Source organism: Mobula birostris, chromosome 22 (assembly GCF_030028105.1).
Source record: "Mobula birostris isolate sMobBir1 chromosome 22, sMobBir1.hap1, whole genome shotgun sequence".
Taxonomy (NCBI): domain Eukaryota; kingdom Metazoa; phylum Chordata; class Chondrichthyes; order Myliobatiformes; family Myliobatidae; genus Mobula; species Mobula birostris.
Window position 1 is genome coordinate 42,541,999 of NC_092391.1, and position 18,797 is coordinate 42,560,795.

Here is an 18,797-nt window from a genome sequence, read left to right on the forward strand (position 1 = left end):
AGAGTCAGCCTGGAGGGACGGAGTTTATTCAACTCCTGACATCCATTGTGTTCCTGATCATTACCAAGCCTTCCCTGTACAGATTGTAGTAGTAAGCAAATAGACTTCAGTATCATTCAGGAAACTGGGTAACCAGCTCTAATTGGTTAACAGAGTAAGAGAATAAAGCTGAAACCAGGCAACTTAAGTATTCTGGGATAGACACTATTCCCTGAAATGTGTGTGTGGGTGACAGAGGCAATGTTGTCAGCCTGGGGCCAGGCTTGAGGACTTCCCCTTGGCGTTTAGAGTGGGCTTGGAGTCCAGTGACCCAGAAAGGGTAGTTTCAGTCCAAATTAAAAAGCAGCAGTCAGTGGATCATTTTCTGAAATCAGTTACAAATTGAACTCAGGTCAAAGTTCGAAGTAAATTTGTGAAAATGTTCAAAGTTCAAAGCAAGCCAGTGAGATCGGAGTGTTCGAGTGGCTGGGTCAAGGATTGGTGTGAAAGGAATGCTGTTCAGATGGGCCTAACTTGGAATGAGCTTTGACCAGTGACGAACGGGATTGAGTAGATAGCTCTGTAGGGAAGGTTTTAAAGCAGATAGAAATGGTGGAAGTCCCCGCGAGGGAATATTTAGTAAGGCTAAATGAATGGATAAAGTGACAGCGCGGGGTATCCACGTGGGTAATGTAACCAGAGTATACCAGCAAGGGACAGAGAGTGCACATATGAGTGTATACCTGGAATTAGGACAGGTGGTAGAGAGGCACATCTGAATACATACAACATTCACTTCGAGGTATATGAATTAATGGAACAAACGGAACTAAATGTGTGACAGGTGTTGTTAAGACCACAGACAGAGTCAGGAATCAAGGTGCTGAGCAGCTACTTGTATTACAACGCAAGAAGTATTGTAGGAAAGGAAGATGTGCTCAGAGCATGGAATGATGATAGTGTGGCCATTGCTGAGACGTGCTTTCAGGAGGGGCAGGACTGGCAGCTCGATATTCCGGGATCCTGTTGCTTTAGACGTGATAGAGTTGGAGGGATTAAAGGGGGAGGAGTGGTGTTACTAGTCAGGGAATATGTCACGCCAGTGCTCAGTCAGGACAGACTGAGAACTCATCCAGTGAGGCTTCATGTGTAGGAATGAGGAATAAGAAAGGTATAACCACGTTAATGGGATTATGTTATAGACCCCACCCCCCAACAGTCTGCGCCAACAGTCTGCGGGATTTAGAGGAACAAATTTGTAGAGGGATTGCGGGCTGTTGCAAGAAACGTAAGGTTGTGATAGTAGGTGATTTTAACTCTCCACATATTGACTGGGGCTCTTATACTGTAAAAGAACTAGATGGGGTAGAGTGTGTCAAATGAGTTCGGGGAAGTTTCCTTAATCAGTACATAGAAGTCCCAATGAGAGAGTGTGTGATACTTGATCTGCTATTAGAGAATGAGACGGGGCTGGTCACAGTTCGTGTCGGGGATCACTTTGCATCTAGTGATCATAATATCATTAGTTTCAAAGTAACTATGGAAAAGGATAGAACTGGTCCTCAGGTTGAAATTCTAAATTGGAGAAAGGCCGATTTTGATGGTATCAGAAAGGATTTGGCAAGTGTGGATGGCACAGGCTGATTTCTGGCAAAGGTGTACTTGGTAAGTAGAAAGCCGTCAAAAGTGAAATTTTGAGAGTACAAAGCTTGCATGTGCCTGTCAGAATAAAAGATAAAATATAACAGGTGTAGAGAATTTTGGTTTTTGAGAGATATTGAGGCCCTGGTTAAGAAAAAAAATGGAGGAGATGCATAGCAGATAGGAACAAATGAGGTACTTGAGTATAAGAAATGCAAGAGAACACTTAAGAAAGAAATCAGGAGGGTTAAAAAAGAAGGCATGAGGTTGCTATAGCAGACAAGATGAAGGCAATCTGAAGAGCTTCTACAGATGTGTTAAGAGCAAAAGGATTTCAAGGGACAAAACTGGTTCTCTGGAAGGTCAGAATGGCAATTATGCATGGAGCTGAAAGAGATGGGGGAGATCTTAAGTGTTTTTTTCTGCACCTATATTTACTCGGGAGACGGACACAGCACCCGTAGAAGTGAGGCAAAGCAGCAGTGACGTCATGGACCCTGTGCAGATTACAGAGGAGGAGGTGTTTGCTGTCCTGAGGCAAATCAGGGTGGACAAATCCTCAGGGGCTGACAAGGTGTTCCCTCGGACCCTGTGGGAGGCAAGTGCAGAAATTGCAGAGGCCCTAGCAGAGATATTTAAATCATCCTTAGTGACAGGTGAGGTACCAGAGGACTGGAGGATAGCTAATGTTGTTCTGCTGTTTAAGAAAGGCTCTTAGAATAAACCAGGAAATTATAGGCTGGTGAGCCTGACATCAGTAGTGGGAAAGTTATTGGAAGGTACAGTATACTAAGGGACTGGATATTTGAGTATTTGGATAGACAGGGTCTGATTAGGGATAGTCAGCATGGCTTTGTGTGTGGTAGGTCATGTCTAACAATTTTATAGAGGTTTTCGAGAACATTACCAGGAAAGTTGGTAAAGGCAAGGCAGTGGATGTTGTCTACATGGAGTTTAGTAAGGCATTTGACAAGGTTCCACATGGGAGCTGGTCAAGAAGGTTCAGTCACTTGACATTCAAGATGAGGCGGTAAGTAGGAATAGACATTGGCTTTGTCGGAGAAGCTAGTGAGTGGTAGCAGTGATAGTAGATGGTTGCCTCTCTGACTGGAGGTCCGTGACTAGTGGAGTGCCACAGGGATCAGGGCTGGATCAGTTGTGGTTTGTCATCTGTATCAATGAACTGGATGATAATGTGGTCAGCTGGATCTGCAAAGTTGTGGATAGCGTGGAAGACTATCAACGTTTGCAGTGAAATCTGGACCAGCTTGAAAAATAGGCTGTAAAATCGTAGGTGGAATTTAATGCAGGTGATTGTGAGGTTTGCACTTTGGAAGGACCAAGGGTAGGTTTTTTTCAGTGAACGGTAGGGACAGAAGAGTGCCATAGAACAAAGGGATCTGGGAATACCGGTCCATAATTCATTGAAAGTGGTGTCACAGGTAGCTGGAATCGTAAAGAAAGCTTTTGGCACATTGGCCTTCAAAAATCTAAGTATTGAGTACAGGAGACAGAATGTTATGTTGAAGTTGTATAAGACATTGGTGAGGCCTAATCTGGAGTATTGTGTGCGGTTTTGGTCACCTACCTACAGGAAAGATGTAAGTAAGATTGAAAGAGTACAGAGAGAAATTTACAAGGATGTTGCTGGGTCTCTAGGACCTGAGTAATAAGGGAAGATTGAATACATTGGAACTTTATTCCCTAGAACATGGAAGATTGAGGCGAAATTTGATAGAAGTATACAAGATTATACTTTATACTTTATTGTCGCCAAACAATTGATACTAGAACATACAATCATCGCAGCAATATTTGATTTTGCGCTTCCCGCTCCCTGGATTACAAATCGATAGTAAATATTAAAAATTTAAGTTATAAATCATAAATAGAAAATAGAAAATGGAAAGTAAGGTAGTGCAAAAAAAAAACCAAGAGGCAGGTCCGGATATTTGCAGGGTACGGCCCAGATCCGGGTCAGGATCCGTTCAGCAGTCTTATCACAGTTGGAAAGAAGCTGTTCCCGAATCTGGCCGTACGAGTCTTCAAGCTCCTGAGCCTTCTCCCAGAGGGAAGAGGGATGAAAAGTGTGTTGGCTGGGTAGGTCGTGTCCTTGATTACCCTGGCAGCACTGCTCCGACAGCGTGCGCTGTAAAGTGAGTCCAAGGATGGAAGATCCTTGGACTCACTTGGAGGGATATAGATAGTGTAAATGCCACCGAGGTTGGGTGAGACTACAACTAGAGGTCATGGGTTGAGGGTGAAAGAAGTGTTTAAGGGGAACATCTGGGGAAACCTCTTCACTCAGAGGATTGTGTGAGTGTTGAACAAGCTGCAGTGTAGGTGGTGGATGCGATTTTGATTCCAACATTTAAGGAAAGTTTGGACGGGAGGGGTATGGAGAGCTGTGGTCCCGGTGCTGGTCAGTGGGACTGGGCAGTTTAAATGGTTTGGCACAGACTAGATGGGATGAAGGGCCTGTTTCTGTGCTGTAGTTTTCTATGTCTCTTTGACAGAGAGACTAGGTTTGGAAATTAAATCTTTAAGGAATTTTAACGTTTGGATGAGGTTCGGAAAATGGAAGTGGAGGCCGAGGAGCCCTGATATTGCAGAGTAGGGTAAAGGCAGTGAAGAGAAGGTGTCTTTATTCCGAAAATCAATCTTCAATCAAGTAATCTCTATTACTTACTAAGGGTAAATTCATGTAAATCCAGATCAGCATACTGATGAACCAATGGACTGGTGCTGGGTCCTTTGTTGTTTGTCATCGATATCAATGATCTGGATGATAATGTAGTTAACTAGATCAGCAAATTTGAGGATGACACCAAGATAGGGGGTGTGGTGGACAGCAAGGAAGGCTATCAAAGTTTGTAGCAGGATCTGGACCAGATGGAAAAATGGCAGATGGAATTTAATGCAGACAAGCGAGAGGTGTTGCACTTTGGGAGGACCAAGGGTAGGTCTTACACAGTGAACGGTAGGGCACTGACAAGCACAAAATTTTTATGCAATGGAAATGGGGTTATTGATGGTTCAGGGACTTTTAGGAAACAGTGATCATCACCTGGTAGAATTACATTCTGTATAAAAATTGAAACTGGTTTAGTGCAGTCTGAAATCAGAGTCTGAAATTTAAATAAAGCAAAAAGAGCACGAGATGCCAACAGTAGATTTGGAAATTGTATTAACAGGGTACGGCAGCAAACAAGAAATGGCTAACTTTTAAAGAAATAATGCAGAGTCCAGAAATCATGTATTTCTCCTTAAAATAACAACATAAAACAAACGGGAAAAGTGGTCCAATTTTGTAATCAAGAGGGAGTTTTAGATCAAGCAGACAGACTTGGAACTGCCAAAAAACGTAGTGGACTTGGGAATGAGAAAATTCCAGGATCGTGCAAGGGAGGGCCGAAGCACTGATAAGCAGAATATGGGAGTAACGCAGTGAGAACAAACTGGAAATTTCTGTACGTATGTGAAAGGATAACTGGGTTCCTCAGAACAGTAGATATATTGAGGAGTAAAGGAATGATAGAGAAATTAAACAAACATTCAAAGTTCAAAGAAAATTTATTATCAAAGTAGCGTATACTACCTTGAGATTCATTTTCTCACTGGTATTTGCAGGAAAAAATATACGATACAATATAATTTTAAGAAAAACTATACATTGACAGCTAAAGACTGACAAGCAACCAATGTGTAAAAGAAGAGAAATTGTGTAAATAAAAAATAATACTGATAACATGAGTCAGTAGGTTGTAGAATCAGTTCAGAGTAGTGTTGAATAAAGTTATCCATTCTGGATCAGGAAACTGGAAACTAGTGGGATGTTATCCAAGGTTTCTGTATCTCCTGCAACACACATCAAAGTTGCTGGTGAACGCAGCAGGCCAGGCAGCATCTCTAGGAAGAGGTACAGTCGACGTTTCAGGCCGAATCCCTTCATCAGGACTAGAATTTTGTTTGTCAGGACTAGAACTAGAATGTTGCTTGAATTTCCAGCATCTGCAGAATTCCTGTTGTTTCTATATCTCCTGCCTGATGGTGGTGGTACCCAAGGCTTCAGTGCCTCGTGCCTGATGGCATTAGTGACAAGAAGGCATGGCCTGGCTAGCAGGTCATTGGTGATGAATGTTGCTTTCTTGTGGCAGCACTCCACATAAATGTACTCCATATTTAACTGAAGAAAATACAAAGTCATGCTGAAAGCTCAATAAGATGTGAGGACCCACTGTCCAGAATAGGTTACAGTGGGGAAATTGGTTGTCATCTTCCAGCATTCCACAGATTATAGAATGATTGCCATAAACTGGAAGATTGTAAATGTGTGTTGTATAATAAAAGGTTGAGGCCTCACACCAAACCCTGTTGTGCATTAATCCGAACATCTAGTCAACCAGGAAAAGACCCATTGATGCCTTTTCTCAGTTTTCCATTGGCTTGTCAATCGTCTGTATTCACCGGTATGTTATCTTACAAACCATGACCTTATACTTTCTCCAATAATCTCACATGCCTTTTGGTAATCTAAGTATATTTCCCTTTTATTTATAGTACATTACTTTAATGTCCTGATGGATTACTATTATACAAAAGAGCTGGCATTCAAAGACTCAACTGTTCCATAAATCTTGCCTTATACTCAGGCTGATTAGAACTTCCCAACTAAACACTTCCCTTAAACTTAGCTCCTGTGAGATTCCATCTTCTGTAGAGTCGTGTGTCCCCCTGCTGGAATGATGCCCGTTGTTCACTCACACACACAGACTGGGCTGAATTGCTGGGAACTGGACAACTACCAGAACTGTGGTCATCGATAAATGGAGTCAGCACCCTCCAACCCTGTTCCCTTTCGCTGCTCGTCTGGCATGAACATGAAAAAAGCTCATAAGCTGAAGGAGAACCACTGAAGGATGGTCTGATAGGTGAATTTAGAATTGTAATGGCGTTGAAAATGACCGATGATCAATGAACTTGCAGGATAGATCAAAACAAAAGACCATGGATAGGCAATTACCATCAATTTCCCCACTCTAAGGTTCAAGGGAAACTTCTTTACCCAGAGAATGCAAAACTCTACTACGTGAGGTGACACTGTTATGATGATAACTGAGGGAACCAGTTGCTTGTGTTTCCATTTCTCACCTGAGGGAATCCAGATTACTTAATTAATTAGCTGTAACTTTCACATTTGCACCTGTATCTCTGTGTTATTTGTTCAAGCATCTGAATTACTTGCACAATAATCTAGCCATTATACCACCTTTCTTTTATATGATGTAACTAATGTTAATAATAATGGGAGATCTTATAAAGATATACAAAGTTATCAGGGGCATAGATAAGGTAAATGCAAGTAAGTTTCTCCCACTGAGGTTGGGGAAGATTAGAACGAGGTACCATGGGTTAAGGGGGAAAGGTGAAATATGGAAGGGGAACTTGAGAGGGAGCTACTGCATTCAGAGGGAGGAATGAGGGTGGAACAAGTTGCCAGTGGAAGTGGTGGATACAGTTTTAATTGCAACATTTGCACAGATAAATAGATGGGAAGGGTATGGATGGCTATGACCCCTGCAGGTAGATAGGACTGGGCAGAAAAATAGGCCAGCCTGACTGGATGGGCTGAAGGGCCTGTTTCTAATCCCATAGTGCTTATGTCTATGACTCCATGAGGAAAGTAACACTTTACTTCAGCTACCGTTGAGCAAAATTAGCTACCTCTTACCATTCCATGAATTTAAAGGATATGTGTTGAATTAAATCTTGTGGTTTAAACACCTTTTCAGTATAACTTGGTGAATAATTGTTTTATTTTCCCTTTCTTTTACTTCCACGACCCCCCCCTCCCTTGGCCACAGAATAAGATGGTTGATGTTTGTGAAAAATTGCAGCTGAGAATAGCCTCTGTGCAGAGGTTCATGGCAGAGACCCTGGACAGTAAAGATCACCGTGTAAAGGTGAGTATCTTCAATCAAAAAAAAACCGCTTCTTGCTGTGGGCAAAATTCTTCCTCATACAGAGAATGTACTGTGCAGGATCCAAAAGGCAATTATTCTGTACCTTTTAATGGGATTTATTTTGTAGCTGATGTCTGCTGGGGAATCACAGGTAGATAGGAGAAAGAACAGGAGTGGGACGAAGTGGATATTCCTTTCTAAGGCCCTGTTCTTGTTGGCTTCCCGTGCTGTGGGAGCAATTTTAATCTAGCTTGCTGGCAGAAAATCTGAGATAGAGTGCAATGCCAGTCACGTATTTGTCTGTGAGGAGTTTGCACGTGCTCCCAGTGACCTCAGTAGGCAGCGGGTAAAGCTACCCACCTAGAATGCTGCAGGAATTCAGCAGGTCATGCGTCAATCTACAGAGGGAAATAAACTGCCAGTGTTTCAGGCCGAGACCCTTCATCGGGATGTTTATTCCCCTCCATAGAAGCTGACTTACCTGCTGACTTCATCAGCATCTTTCTGAGTGGCTCAAGGTTTACAGTGTTTGTAGAATCTCTTGTTCCTCAGAGGGTAAAGCCAAGGCGATGAGCTTAAAATTACCAAGGTTTCCATGATCTTTCATCAGAGAAGCTTGAGACCTCCCTCTCCTTTGGTAAAATTACCTACCATAGCTAACCCAACTCACTTCATTTTCTTGCCCAATCTCTATTTCCATTGTTCCCCCAGTGCAAAAAAAAATCTATTAGCCTTTGTCTTGAAGATAGTCATTGGACCAACACCCTCAAACCTTTGGACTTCAGAATTCCAGAGATTCACACCCACTTGTGTGAGTAAAGTTCTCCTCGTCGCAGTTGTAAATATCCAGCTGAGACCACGATGCCTGCTTCTCTGCTTTTTAGTATTTCGGGAGAACACTGATCAGTGCCTTTACCTGCTGGAATATCCAAGCACTATCTTCAGAGCACAAATAGAGGGGATGTGATACCTCTCACTGTCAATAGCTATAGCTGCCTTTGATTTCAGTGGCTGCTTTTCATTGTTAATGCTGATTGCAGTGACGGGAGTTGACTTCTACAATGGCAGTTCTTCCTAAAATGCACATACTTAAAAACTCTCATCATTGTGCTCTAATCACTTTCTGACACCTCCCCCTTCTCATCTCTATATCCCTCTTACAATTCTCCTTCAAACCAATGCCTTTGTCCAGACTTTAAGTCACCTACTCCGATGAAGTCGCAGAAGCTGATTGTTTCAATTTTGCGTGGAAGTGTGCCAGTGGGACATGTGAAGTTGTTGCATTTGAAACCCTTTTTTTTACTGATCCTGTCTGGAAGTGTGGCTCGTTAGCTCCCAACAGCCACAGAACTCTGCGGTGAGAAACACACCTTTCTCAGCCTTCGTACGTCTAAGGTGTATACCACTTTGGTCCTGCCAAACCCCTGAGGCTGGGATGTCTCGCCCACCTGAACCCCAGTTTGTGTGAATGCTATGTGATTTACTGCCCCCCTGCAATCGTCCATCAGCAAGAAATAACAGCTCGTACCCTGCAGATAATTATCAAGTGGTATATTTAAGAATGTTAACCTAAGCGGTTATTCAAGGAAAGAAAAGAAAACAAAAAGTGTCCATTATACTTAAACAGTCACGTGCACGGCGGAGCTCATATCTTCCAGAAGCCATTGTTTCGATGAATCAACTCCTATTCAGTGTTTCCTGGTAAAAGTTCCCCTCTGGGTTACCGCTGGATCAAGTTCTACGGCCAGTTCTCTCGAGCCCCTTCTCTCTCCGTCTCACGCCAAATAAAGACCTTGACCCACCTCAGTGTTCGCCACACAAAAACTGCTGCCCCAGCTTTCTCTAGAAACTTCTCTCAGCTCCACTCTCCTGGTTGGATATCACACATTCCTAAGCGTCCCTTATCTTTAACGGTAACCCAAACCCTGCCAGCAGAACACACTGCTTCTGCAGAAAGACCATTACATAAAATACTCTACAACATTAGCAGTAAAACCTTTAGCAGAGTGTTACACATTGATTTTTTAAAATTGCTCTTGATGACTTCCAGTGATTAAGGTTATCATTGCTTGGATTAAATAGAACAGCTGCAGCTTATCCTCACTGACACCTTCACTCCTCTCTGGTGACAGGAAAGTGCCAGTGGCTCCAGGGAGGTGATCATCCAACGCTTGAACTTCATTCGTGATGTTTGTGAGAATGAGGAGCAGCGAGTGTTGGATGCGATCCACGATGAAGAGGAACGAGTGCAGCAGAGCATCTTAACCCAAAAAACCTATTGGACGGAGGCCCACCAAAAGCTAGTGGACATTAAAAATTATTTGGTGGACACACTGACCAGAATGGATGATGGGGTGCTTATGGTCAGTGGAAGTTTTCCAATAGTGTTCTGTCAGATTTATGACTTGCTTCTATTTCAAATGAACTGAATTCACTTTTTTTTTACCCTGCAGAAACACCAGAAGGAAATATTTGAAAGGTATGTCCAGCCAATAACAATGAACTGAACTCACCCTGCAAGTAATTCTTAGATAATTTGTGAATGTCTTTGAGATAAAGAAGCTGACATTGCACCTTGTCTGAACCAGTGGTAGCTCTCAAATAGTTCTCTTTCATGTTAGAATTTTTGAACAGAGCTTTGCCTTCTCTCATCTCTTTGATAACAACAGACCTTATCTGAACTCTTGATGTAACATTGCACCTGTTCTGAACTCTCGAATTGTGATATGCTTTGTCTGAACTCTGTAGTGTGCTGTGGCTCAGGGTAATGTGGAGAATTGCCCAGGTCAGTCCCATCCACTAAATTGGAAAACTAAATAGTGGAAAAACTGGAAGAACCTAGACAGACGAGCAGCATCTGTGGAAAGTGAAGCCAATCAATGTTTTAGGTCATAAGACCACAAGGCATCGGAGCATAGTTAGGCTTTCGGCCTATCTAGTCTGGTCTGTCATTCCATCATGGCTGATTTATTATTCCTCTCAATCCCATTCTTTTGCCTTCTTCCCATAACCTTTGATACCCTAACTAATCAAGAACTTATCAACCTTGGCCTTGAATATCGCCAATGATTTGCCCTCCACAGCCACCTGAGTAACAGTTCTTCCTCAGAACTGATCTCCATCACAAGTTCATTGTGGCTAATTATTGGCTAGGTGGCTGTCGTTCGATTGCCAGTAAATTAATGGAGGCTGTTGACAGTGTTGTCAAAGAATATTAAAGCCAGGTTACTTGCACCTCAGGTGTGAGTATAATTTCTTAGCCTTTCAATATTCAATGGCTTTGCCTTTGCTGCTCCAACCATAGATACCTTGAGAAGTCACCATTGAGCAGAAAGTTAATAGAACAAGCCGGAAAACATTGTGGTTCTGGAAGGTTTAGATGGTAGGTATCCTGCAGTAAGAAATTGACCCTCTTCCACCCCAAAGCCTTTCCACCATCTACAAAGCATCTATCAGGATCATGATAGAATATTCTCCCAGATAAGTACAGCACCAAACTTGACACCATCCATTGCAAAGCAATGTGACTGACTCTCATATGCACCGATTTATAAATTCTAATCTTGCCCTGAATCATTAAGGAAATGTCACATTGAGCTGTGTAGTAAACCTGAATGTGGAATTGTGAGTCCATAGCCTGACTAAGGGTGCAAGTTCATATCCTGCAAATCATTCCCTTTGAATTTTTAATGTCAAAAATAGAATTTATTTATTTATGATTGAAAATATATATACAAAGGTAGAAACAGTGCAAAAACCTTTACATTCATGGTTGATATGTTCAATAATGTAAACTTTAATGAACGAGGGAAAAAATCAGAGCACCATTGACTCTCAGGTGGCTTCTTGAGGTGAGACACTCTTTGATTGTTCGAGGGGCTTCCCCACCCAACTCTGACCCTCCGTGGGTGCTAGTGGAAGGAGCCGAGATTGAGGACCTTCCCCACAGAGGCTGAGCACTGGTTGCACTGATTTTCAGCGCATTCCCCAGCATGTTCTCCAACAGCCTGGACTGAGCCAAGCTGGGAGGCAGTGTGAAATGTGAGGAGGATGTTATGAGAATGCAGGGTGACTTGGACAGGCTGGGTGAGTGGGCAGATTCGTGGCAGATGCAGTTTAATGTGGATAAATGTGAGGTTATCCACTTTGGTGGTAAGAACAGGAAGGCAGATTATTATCTGAATGGAGTCAAGTTAGGAAAAGGGGAAGTACAATGAGATCTAGGTGTTCTTGTACATCAGTCACTGAAAGCAAGCATGCAAGTACAGCAGGCAGTGAAGAAAGCTAATGGCATGCTGGCCTTCATAACAGGGGGAATTGAGTATAGGAGCAAAAAGGTCCTTCTGCAGCTGTACAGGGTCCTGGTGCGACCACACCTGGAGTACTGTGTGCAGTTTTGGTCTCCAAATTTGAGGAAGGACATTCTTGCTATTGAAGGAGTGCAGCGTAGGTTCACAAGGTTAATTCCTGGGATGGCGGGACTGTCATATGTCGAAAGATTGAAGCGACTGGGCTTGTATACGCTGGAATTTAGAAGGCTGAGGGGGGATCTTATTGAAACATATAAGATTATTAATGGATTGGACACGCTGGAGGCAGGAAGCATGTTCCTGTTGATGGGTGAGTCCAGACCAGAGGCCACAGTTTAAGAATTAGGAGTAGGCCATTTAGAATGGAGTTGAGGAAAAACTTTTTCACCCAGAGAGTGGTGGATATATGGAATGCTCTGCCCCAGAAGGCTGTGGAGGCCAAGTCTCTGGATGCTTTCAAGAAAGGGATGGATAGAGCTCTTAAAGATAGCAGAATCAAAGGTTATGGGGATAAGGCAGGAACTGGATACTGATTGTGGATGATCAGCCATGATCACAGTGAATGGTGGTGCTGGCTTGAAGGGCTGAATGGCCTACTCCTGCATCTATTGTCTATTGAGCCAGTATGCAGGATTCCCTTGCAGATATCTCGCTGTGATTAGAAGACCAAAGGGTGTCCTTCGCTGAGACATTGACCTTCCAGCCGCATTTGATGTCCTTCTCCCTCCTGTGGTTTAAGTTTCACAGTGTTGCCTACCCTTCCCTGTCACTTATTGTGGTATTTACCCTCTCCCTCTTACTCTCCAAGTAGAGGCTGGCATGAGAGAGAAAAAGCTTGCCTCATCATCACATTCATCATGAGAACCGGTGAACGTCAGTGTTGGCTTTCTGTCTTCTGGGCCCCGTTGTCCTCTCCTCAGCTCCCTCTGTTGGCAAGTTGGTGCAACTCCTAAACTGGCTTCACACACCAAGTGCTGGAGGAACTCAGCAGGCCAGGCAGCATCTATGAAAAAGAGTAAACAGTTGGTGCTTCGGGCTGAAACCCTTCGTCAGGACCCAACCTCCAACCTCTGTCCTAAACTGGCTTAAATGGTTTTGTAGTACTCAACCATTTGCCGTGATTAAATTTCTACAAACACTCAATCAAAATTATTTCAATCCTAAAATGATACATTGAATTTTATTGGAGCAGATTACTTGCTATAGTTAACATTGTACTTGTAACCTTTGTTGAAATATAGGATATTGATCTATGTCACACCATCTCCACCAAATTTAGTCTTTTTAAATGCATGGCTATTCTTATCATAACCACCATCAATGGTGTGAGACCATTATGTTTTTAACCATGGAATTGCTCTTCCAGAACAAATTTGTTGCTGGCGGTTTCAGACTGTTAATTTTCACACCTCTGCTTCCTTCACGAATATTTTTATTATTGAGAAACACGGGCAAAGAAATGCAGATAATACAAAATTAATTTTACTCGTCTGGTTACTGGAGGAAGTGTCCAAAGGGAACATCTTGAATTGCTGAAGACTCCAAAATGATCCCAAAATGTTAGGAACTGTTCTCCACAGTACAATCTGTGTGTAACCTTCTCACCGGGCTCGTACGCAAACTGGGCCCGATAGCTAACTCTGCGAACATCCCTGTGATTTAGCAGTGAGAAGGCCACCTTTCATAAACAATATACGTCTAGGGTCGATATGGTTTGGAGTTCAACCAAACAGGAACGTCATGATGTTTCGATTAAAGAAACCTCGATTTGAGTGAATGCTGAGTAAATACTGCCCATACACAATTGTTGGTCGGCAAGAAATGATAGATCATACTCTGCATACAATTGTAAAGAAAGTATATTTAACAATTTTGGCTTTATTAAACAGTTACTAAGAGAAAATAAAAGGGCCCACTACAGTTAACCCAGTTCAATGTACACATAACCGCTGGAGGTCATGCTGGAGTATTCGGGGTGTTACTCATGTGCTGGACCCACTGCCTGTGTGAAAGCACCCACCACATTCCAAACTTCCCTCAAAGACCACCTGAAGCAAACTGGGTCTCTCTCTCTCAGGAGAAAACAAGAGAAAATCTGCAGATGCTGAAGGGTTTCAGCCTGAGCCGTCAACTGTACTCTTTTCCTAGATGCTGCCTGGCCTGCTGAGTTCCTCCAGCATTTTGTGTGTGTTGCTCTCTCTCAGGAGTATTGGCCCTTCCTCCTTGGAGCCACTCATCTGTACAAAGCACTTCTTGCAACATGGTCTCTCTTTCCAACAGCATCTTCCCTTCCGTCCAGTCCGTAGCTCCCGTAGCTTCTGTCCAGCTCCGTAGCTCCCACCAAAAGACCCCAAACCGTACTACTATACTTTAGAAAACTCCTCCCCACAGCTCTCTAGAACTTTTCCTCACATGCCACAATCCTGACTGGCTAAGTTAGACAACATGGCTCATTATCTTAGCCACACTCACAACACGCAGGTCGACTGCTGTGTTCCTCCAGCGTGTTGTGATTGTTGCTTTGATCCCAGCATCTGCGGAGTATTTTGTGTTTACGATTCATTATCTTAGCCGAAGCCAAAACATACTTTTCACCATGGCATGCTGCTTTTACAAAAAACTGCTAACATAAACTCCCTCATATCATAGCAGTAGAAATCTTAACTAGGCCATTCCATGTGGTATCTGTAAAGGTAATGATCTGAGCCAGAAAGGTTGTGGGGATGTGCCAGGTAAATACAGACTAGTTAGTTTATCTTTGTTTTTTTTTGTGTGGGGAAGTTCAGGAACAATAATTAGGGATATTATTAGAAGTTTGAGTTGATAACAGAGAGCCAGCGTGGGTTTGATTAAGGTAAATTGTATCTGGTTAACTCGAAATTTATTAGGTGAAAGAGGAGTGAAGTTTGCCATGGACAGTCCCAGGCCCGGCTGCTAAAGGAGGAGTTTTGTACATGGGGCTAGCAACCCCATCACATAAAAACGAGAGGAAGAATGCACCAAGAAGATGGGCTACACCTGGCGACAACTCAAAAGTCTGGCCCGGGACAGGGGACTCTGGCAAGCTATTGTTGGTGGCCTATGCTCCACTCGGGGTGATGGGCTTAAGGCAAAGAGAAGTGAATGAGGGGATTGCAGTGGGTGTCTTCGACATGGATTTATGGAAGGCGTTTCATAAACTGCACACTAGAAGGCTGGTTAGCAGATCCGAGGGCCATGGAATTAAAGGGTCACCAATCATGATAGGAAATTAGTTCGAAGGCAGAAAGGAGAGTAGAGGGAATGGTTGTTTATCAGACTGGAGGATGTTACGATGGTGTTCTGTCTGGTACAACTTAGTTTTGTTGATGTACATTAGTCATTTAGACATTGGTGTCCATGAGAACATTTCCAAATCCTTTGATGACCCAAAGGTTCAAATAGTGGAAAACAGTAAGGAGGGTTGGAAAAAACCGTGAGAAGACCTTAAACAGCTGACCAAATGACAGTGGCTGCAATTTAATGGAGAGATGTGCAACTTCGGGAGAAAGACTGTGCAACACAATTGATTAAACAGCACAATTGTAAAGGCTGTCCATAAATACGGGGACATTTCATCTTCCACCCAACATCAAGGCTGCTGTTTCAAACCCGATGAGCAAGATTGAAGCTGTGAATCAAACCTGTTGGGCTGCTGTCTCAGCAGTTACTTGGTGCAAGATGATGTTCTTCTGGCTGTGACTGATGAAACCTCTGATCACGTTGTGGGCTATTTGATAATGATAGTTGGCTATTTGATAGTGGTGTTATACAGATATACCTTCACCCCTTCACTGCCGGCTAACTAACCTGAAACTAGAAATAGTATTGGCTCAGAAGAAGATGTTTGAGGAACCTGAGGCTCAGCTCTACCCCACCAAGCCTTTTCTGGATGGAATATGCTTCAAGGAGCTGATCTTCCAAACTCCTGTGAACATAGACCCAACTCACAAAATCCCTCCTATGAGGTCAACACTGTATTTCCAGGATGAAGTTCCTACATGGGTTTCCAAGGTTAATGTGCCCCTGGGGTGTGGAGAATAAAACAGTCTTGTACACTGGGAATAATTGTTGTCCAATTCTTGATCTAAAAGACCAACGTATCACTTTTCTTGCTAATTGCCCGTCTATTATTTGTGTTCCCCATGCTAGATATTGTATGTCACTTGTATACCAGCGTTTACTAGTTGCTCACTAATCTCCATGTAACAAAAGCCTCTCATTCCTGATAGCATTCCAGTAAATCTTCTCTTTTTTTTGGGGTTTTGATACTTTTCCTGATTCTCAGTGCTCATAGTATAGTTCCAGCCGCGCCAGAGCATGAGTTAAAGTCCTGCTCTAAAGAAGTTTATTTGTGGCATTGATAGAGTTGGTTTCTTGTAGAAGTTAACTTGTGATCTGATGAAAAGAAAAGCCGGGGAACTCACTCCCGAAGCTCTGGCCAATCTTTCTCGTTCAACCAACATTGGTGAAATGGGTTGTCTAGTCCTCAGCATATTTTCAGATCATGATCTCAAAGTGCTTGCACTGTCTCCTCTTTTAAAACACTACCTACATTGCAAAGTTACCTCCTTGGGCGTAGAGCTCTTTGGGATGTCCATAAGGTCATGTGTTAATGCAAGTTCTTCTTTCTGTTGCCCTTGTTCTGAGTAGGCTTCTTCTTTTGTTCCAGAGCGGAGGAAGCAGAGGGGATTCTGGAACCCAAGGACTCAAACAAACTGAACTTCAACCTTGCCTGTGCTCACAGCGACCTCCTTAGTAGCCTTTGGGCATCTGCGGTCATGATCTGTGTTGCAGGTCAGTAAGGGTTCATCCATAATAATATATCGGTAACTTGGTAGGGGTTCTAACAGAGTGAATTACTTTAACTGAGTAGTCACTCAACTATTTCAAAGGATAGTAAAGAAATGCTATTAATTGACCTTTGACACATCTTCCTTATGTTAATGAAGTTGGCCTTCCCCCTATTTAAAATAATTATTACTGGTCCTCTATGCTTTTTCATAACTGCATTAAAAGAAATGGAGTTGTAGTCACAATCTCCAAAATGATCTCTCCACTTGACTAGCGACATCCCGTTGTGATTGGGCTTTTGCTGTATATAGGTCATACCAGATAAGGACATCAAGCTTTCTTCCTGCACAACAGTAGTGGCCTTTTATGATAACTTGGTGATCTCATAGTAACTATTACTGAGGTTAGGCAAGCACTGAGGATGCAGAGGAACAGAGAAAACTTCGCAGTGTGTGACATAGCTCTCGGAAGTTTATAGAGCTGGTAGGTGAAAGGGTTAACTTTATTAGGCATTGAATGAGTGAAGAAGCCGAGCCAGCAATATCTAGACGCTAGCTAGGCCATTACTGGAATATTGTCGGAACAATCTAGGAAGGATTGATGACAGTAAAGGAGACTCAGAAGAATGTATGAGTAAGTTTGATGAAGAAAAGGCTTTATTTAACGCTCGGAATTTGTTGCCGTCACTGAGAATGGTTGAAGGGCATGCAGTACTGGTAACTCAGAATCCCAGGGTACAGAAGGTTAGGGTGAGGCAGAGGATGGTGTAAAAGGGGAGCAGAGATTACAGTACAGTATTAGTCAAAGACTGCGTTACTTCAGTATTGCGAGAGGATATCCTGGTAGGCTCCTGAAACATGGCCAAAGGAGTAGAGATTGGAAACAAAAATGGCTTTATCACTTGCAACACACACACAACACTGGAGGAGCTCAGCAGGTCAGGCAGCGTCTATGGAAAAGAATAAACAGCCGACGTTTTGGGCCAAGACCCTTCTTCAGGGCTGATCCGCTGAGTTCCTCCAGCGTTTTGTGTGTGTTGCTTTGGATTTCCAACATCTCCAGACTTCCTCATGTTTGGCGTCATCACTTTCCTCCCAGTGCATTATAAACCTCCCAATGGTAAAGAGGAGATGGAGAAGCAGATATATAGGCAGACATATCAGAAACCAGCAGTAAAAATAATTATTGCACAGGGGTTTCAATTTCACAAACATTAACCGGGATTGCCTTCATGTTAAATGCTAAGTGTGTCCAGGAGAGCTTTTTGACACAGTATGCAGATAGACTAATGAAGGAAGGAGCATTGCTAGCCCTTATCTTGGGGACTGTAGCTGGTCAAGTAGAGGGATCATTTTGGAGATTGTGACCACAGCCCTATTTCTTTTAATGTGGTTATGAAAAAGCATAGAGGACCAGTAATAATGACCTTAAAGTGGGGGAAGGCCAACTTCATTAAGATAAGGGAAGACCTGGCAAAGGTAGATTAGGAGCACCTACTTGTGGGTAAATTCATATCAACAATGGGAAACATTCAAACGAACAATATCCAGACCTTAAGGCCTACATGTTCCTGGAAGGTTAAAAGCTAGGGGAATCTAAGATGCTGGGAGATGTTAAGGATGGAAAAAAATTGGAAAATAGAAGCATATGACAGGAAAGGGAACTAATGAAAGGAGTAGCTCTACAAGCATGTTAAAAAGTGTTGGGAAACACAAAGAAAATCAGGAAGGTTAGGAGGGGTCACAAAGGATATTGGTATGCAGGATTAAGGTAAATCGGAAGGAGTTCTGTGAGTGATATTAAGGGAAAACAATAACTAGGGACAAAGTAGGGCCAATTAAGCAATCTAAGGATAAGCCAAAGGTTTGTTTGAGGTCTTAAATAACCACTTTTCATTGGTATTCACAAAGGAAACAGAGTTTGTGGTTGGAGAAATCAATGAAGGGATAGTTGAAAATATAGTGTAGGCCTCCTTAAACGTACTCGATGTCCTTGGGGCCTAAGGTGGATAAATATGGGAGGCAAGGAAAGAGATTCCTGGGGCTCTGGCTGAGGTTTTTAACTGGTAGCTCTCCTTTTAAAGGAAGGCAAC

General features: G+C 42.8%; 1 protein-coding gene across 1 annotated transcript in view; it reads left to right on the top strand.

The window, feature by feature from the left end:
* The window catches only part of bspry (B-box and SPRY domain containing), a 43,274-nt gene that overhangs the window by 12,890 nt on the left and 11,587 nt on the right, over positions 1-18,797 (top strand). Inside the window, exons 2-5 of the mRNA XM_072240558.1 lie at positions 7,485-7,583; positions 9,716-9,946; positions 10,037-10,062; positions 16,584-16,708. Coding sequence (XP_072096659.1) covers positions 7,485-7,583; positions 9,716-9,946; positions 10,037-10,062; positions 16,584-16,708 — 481 coding nt within the window. The remainder of the gene's footprint in view (positions 1-7,484; positions 7,584-9,715; positions 9,947-10,036; positions 10,063-16,583; positions 16,709-18,797) is intronic.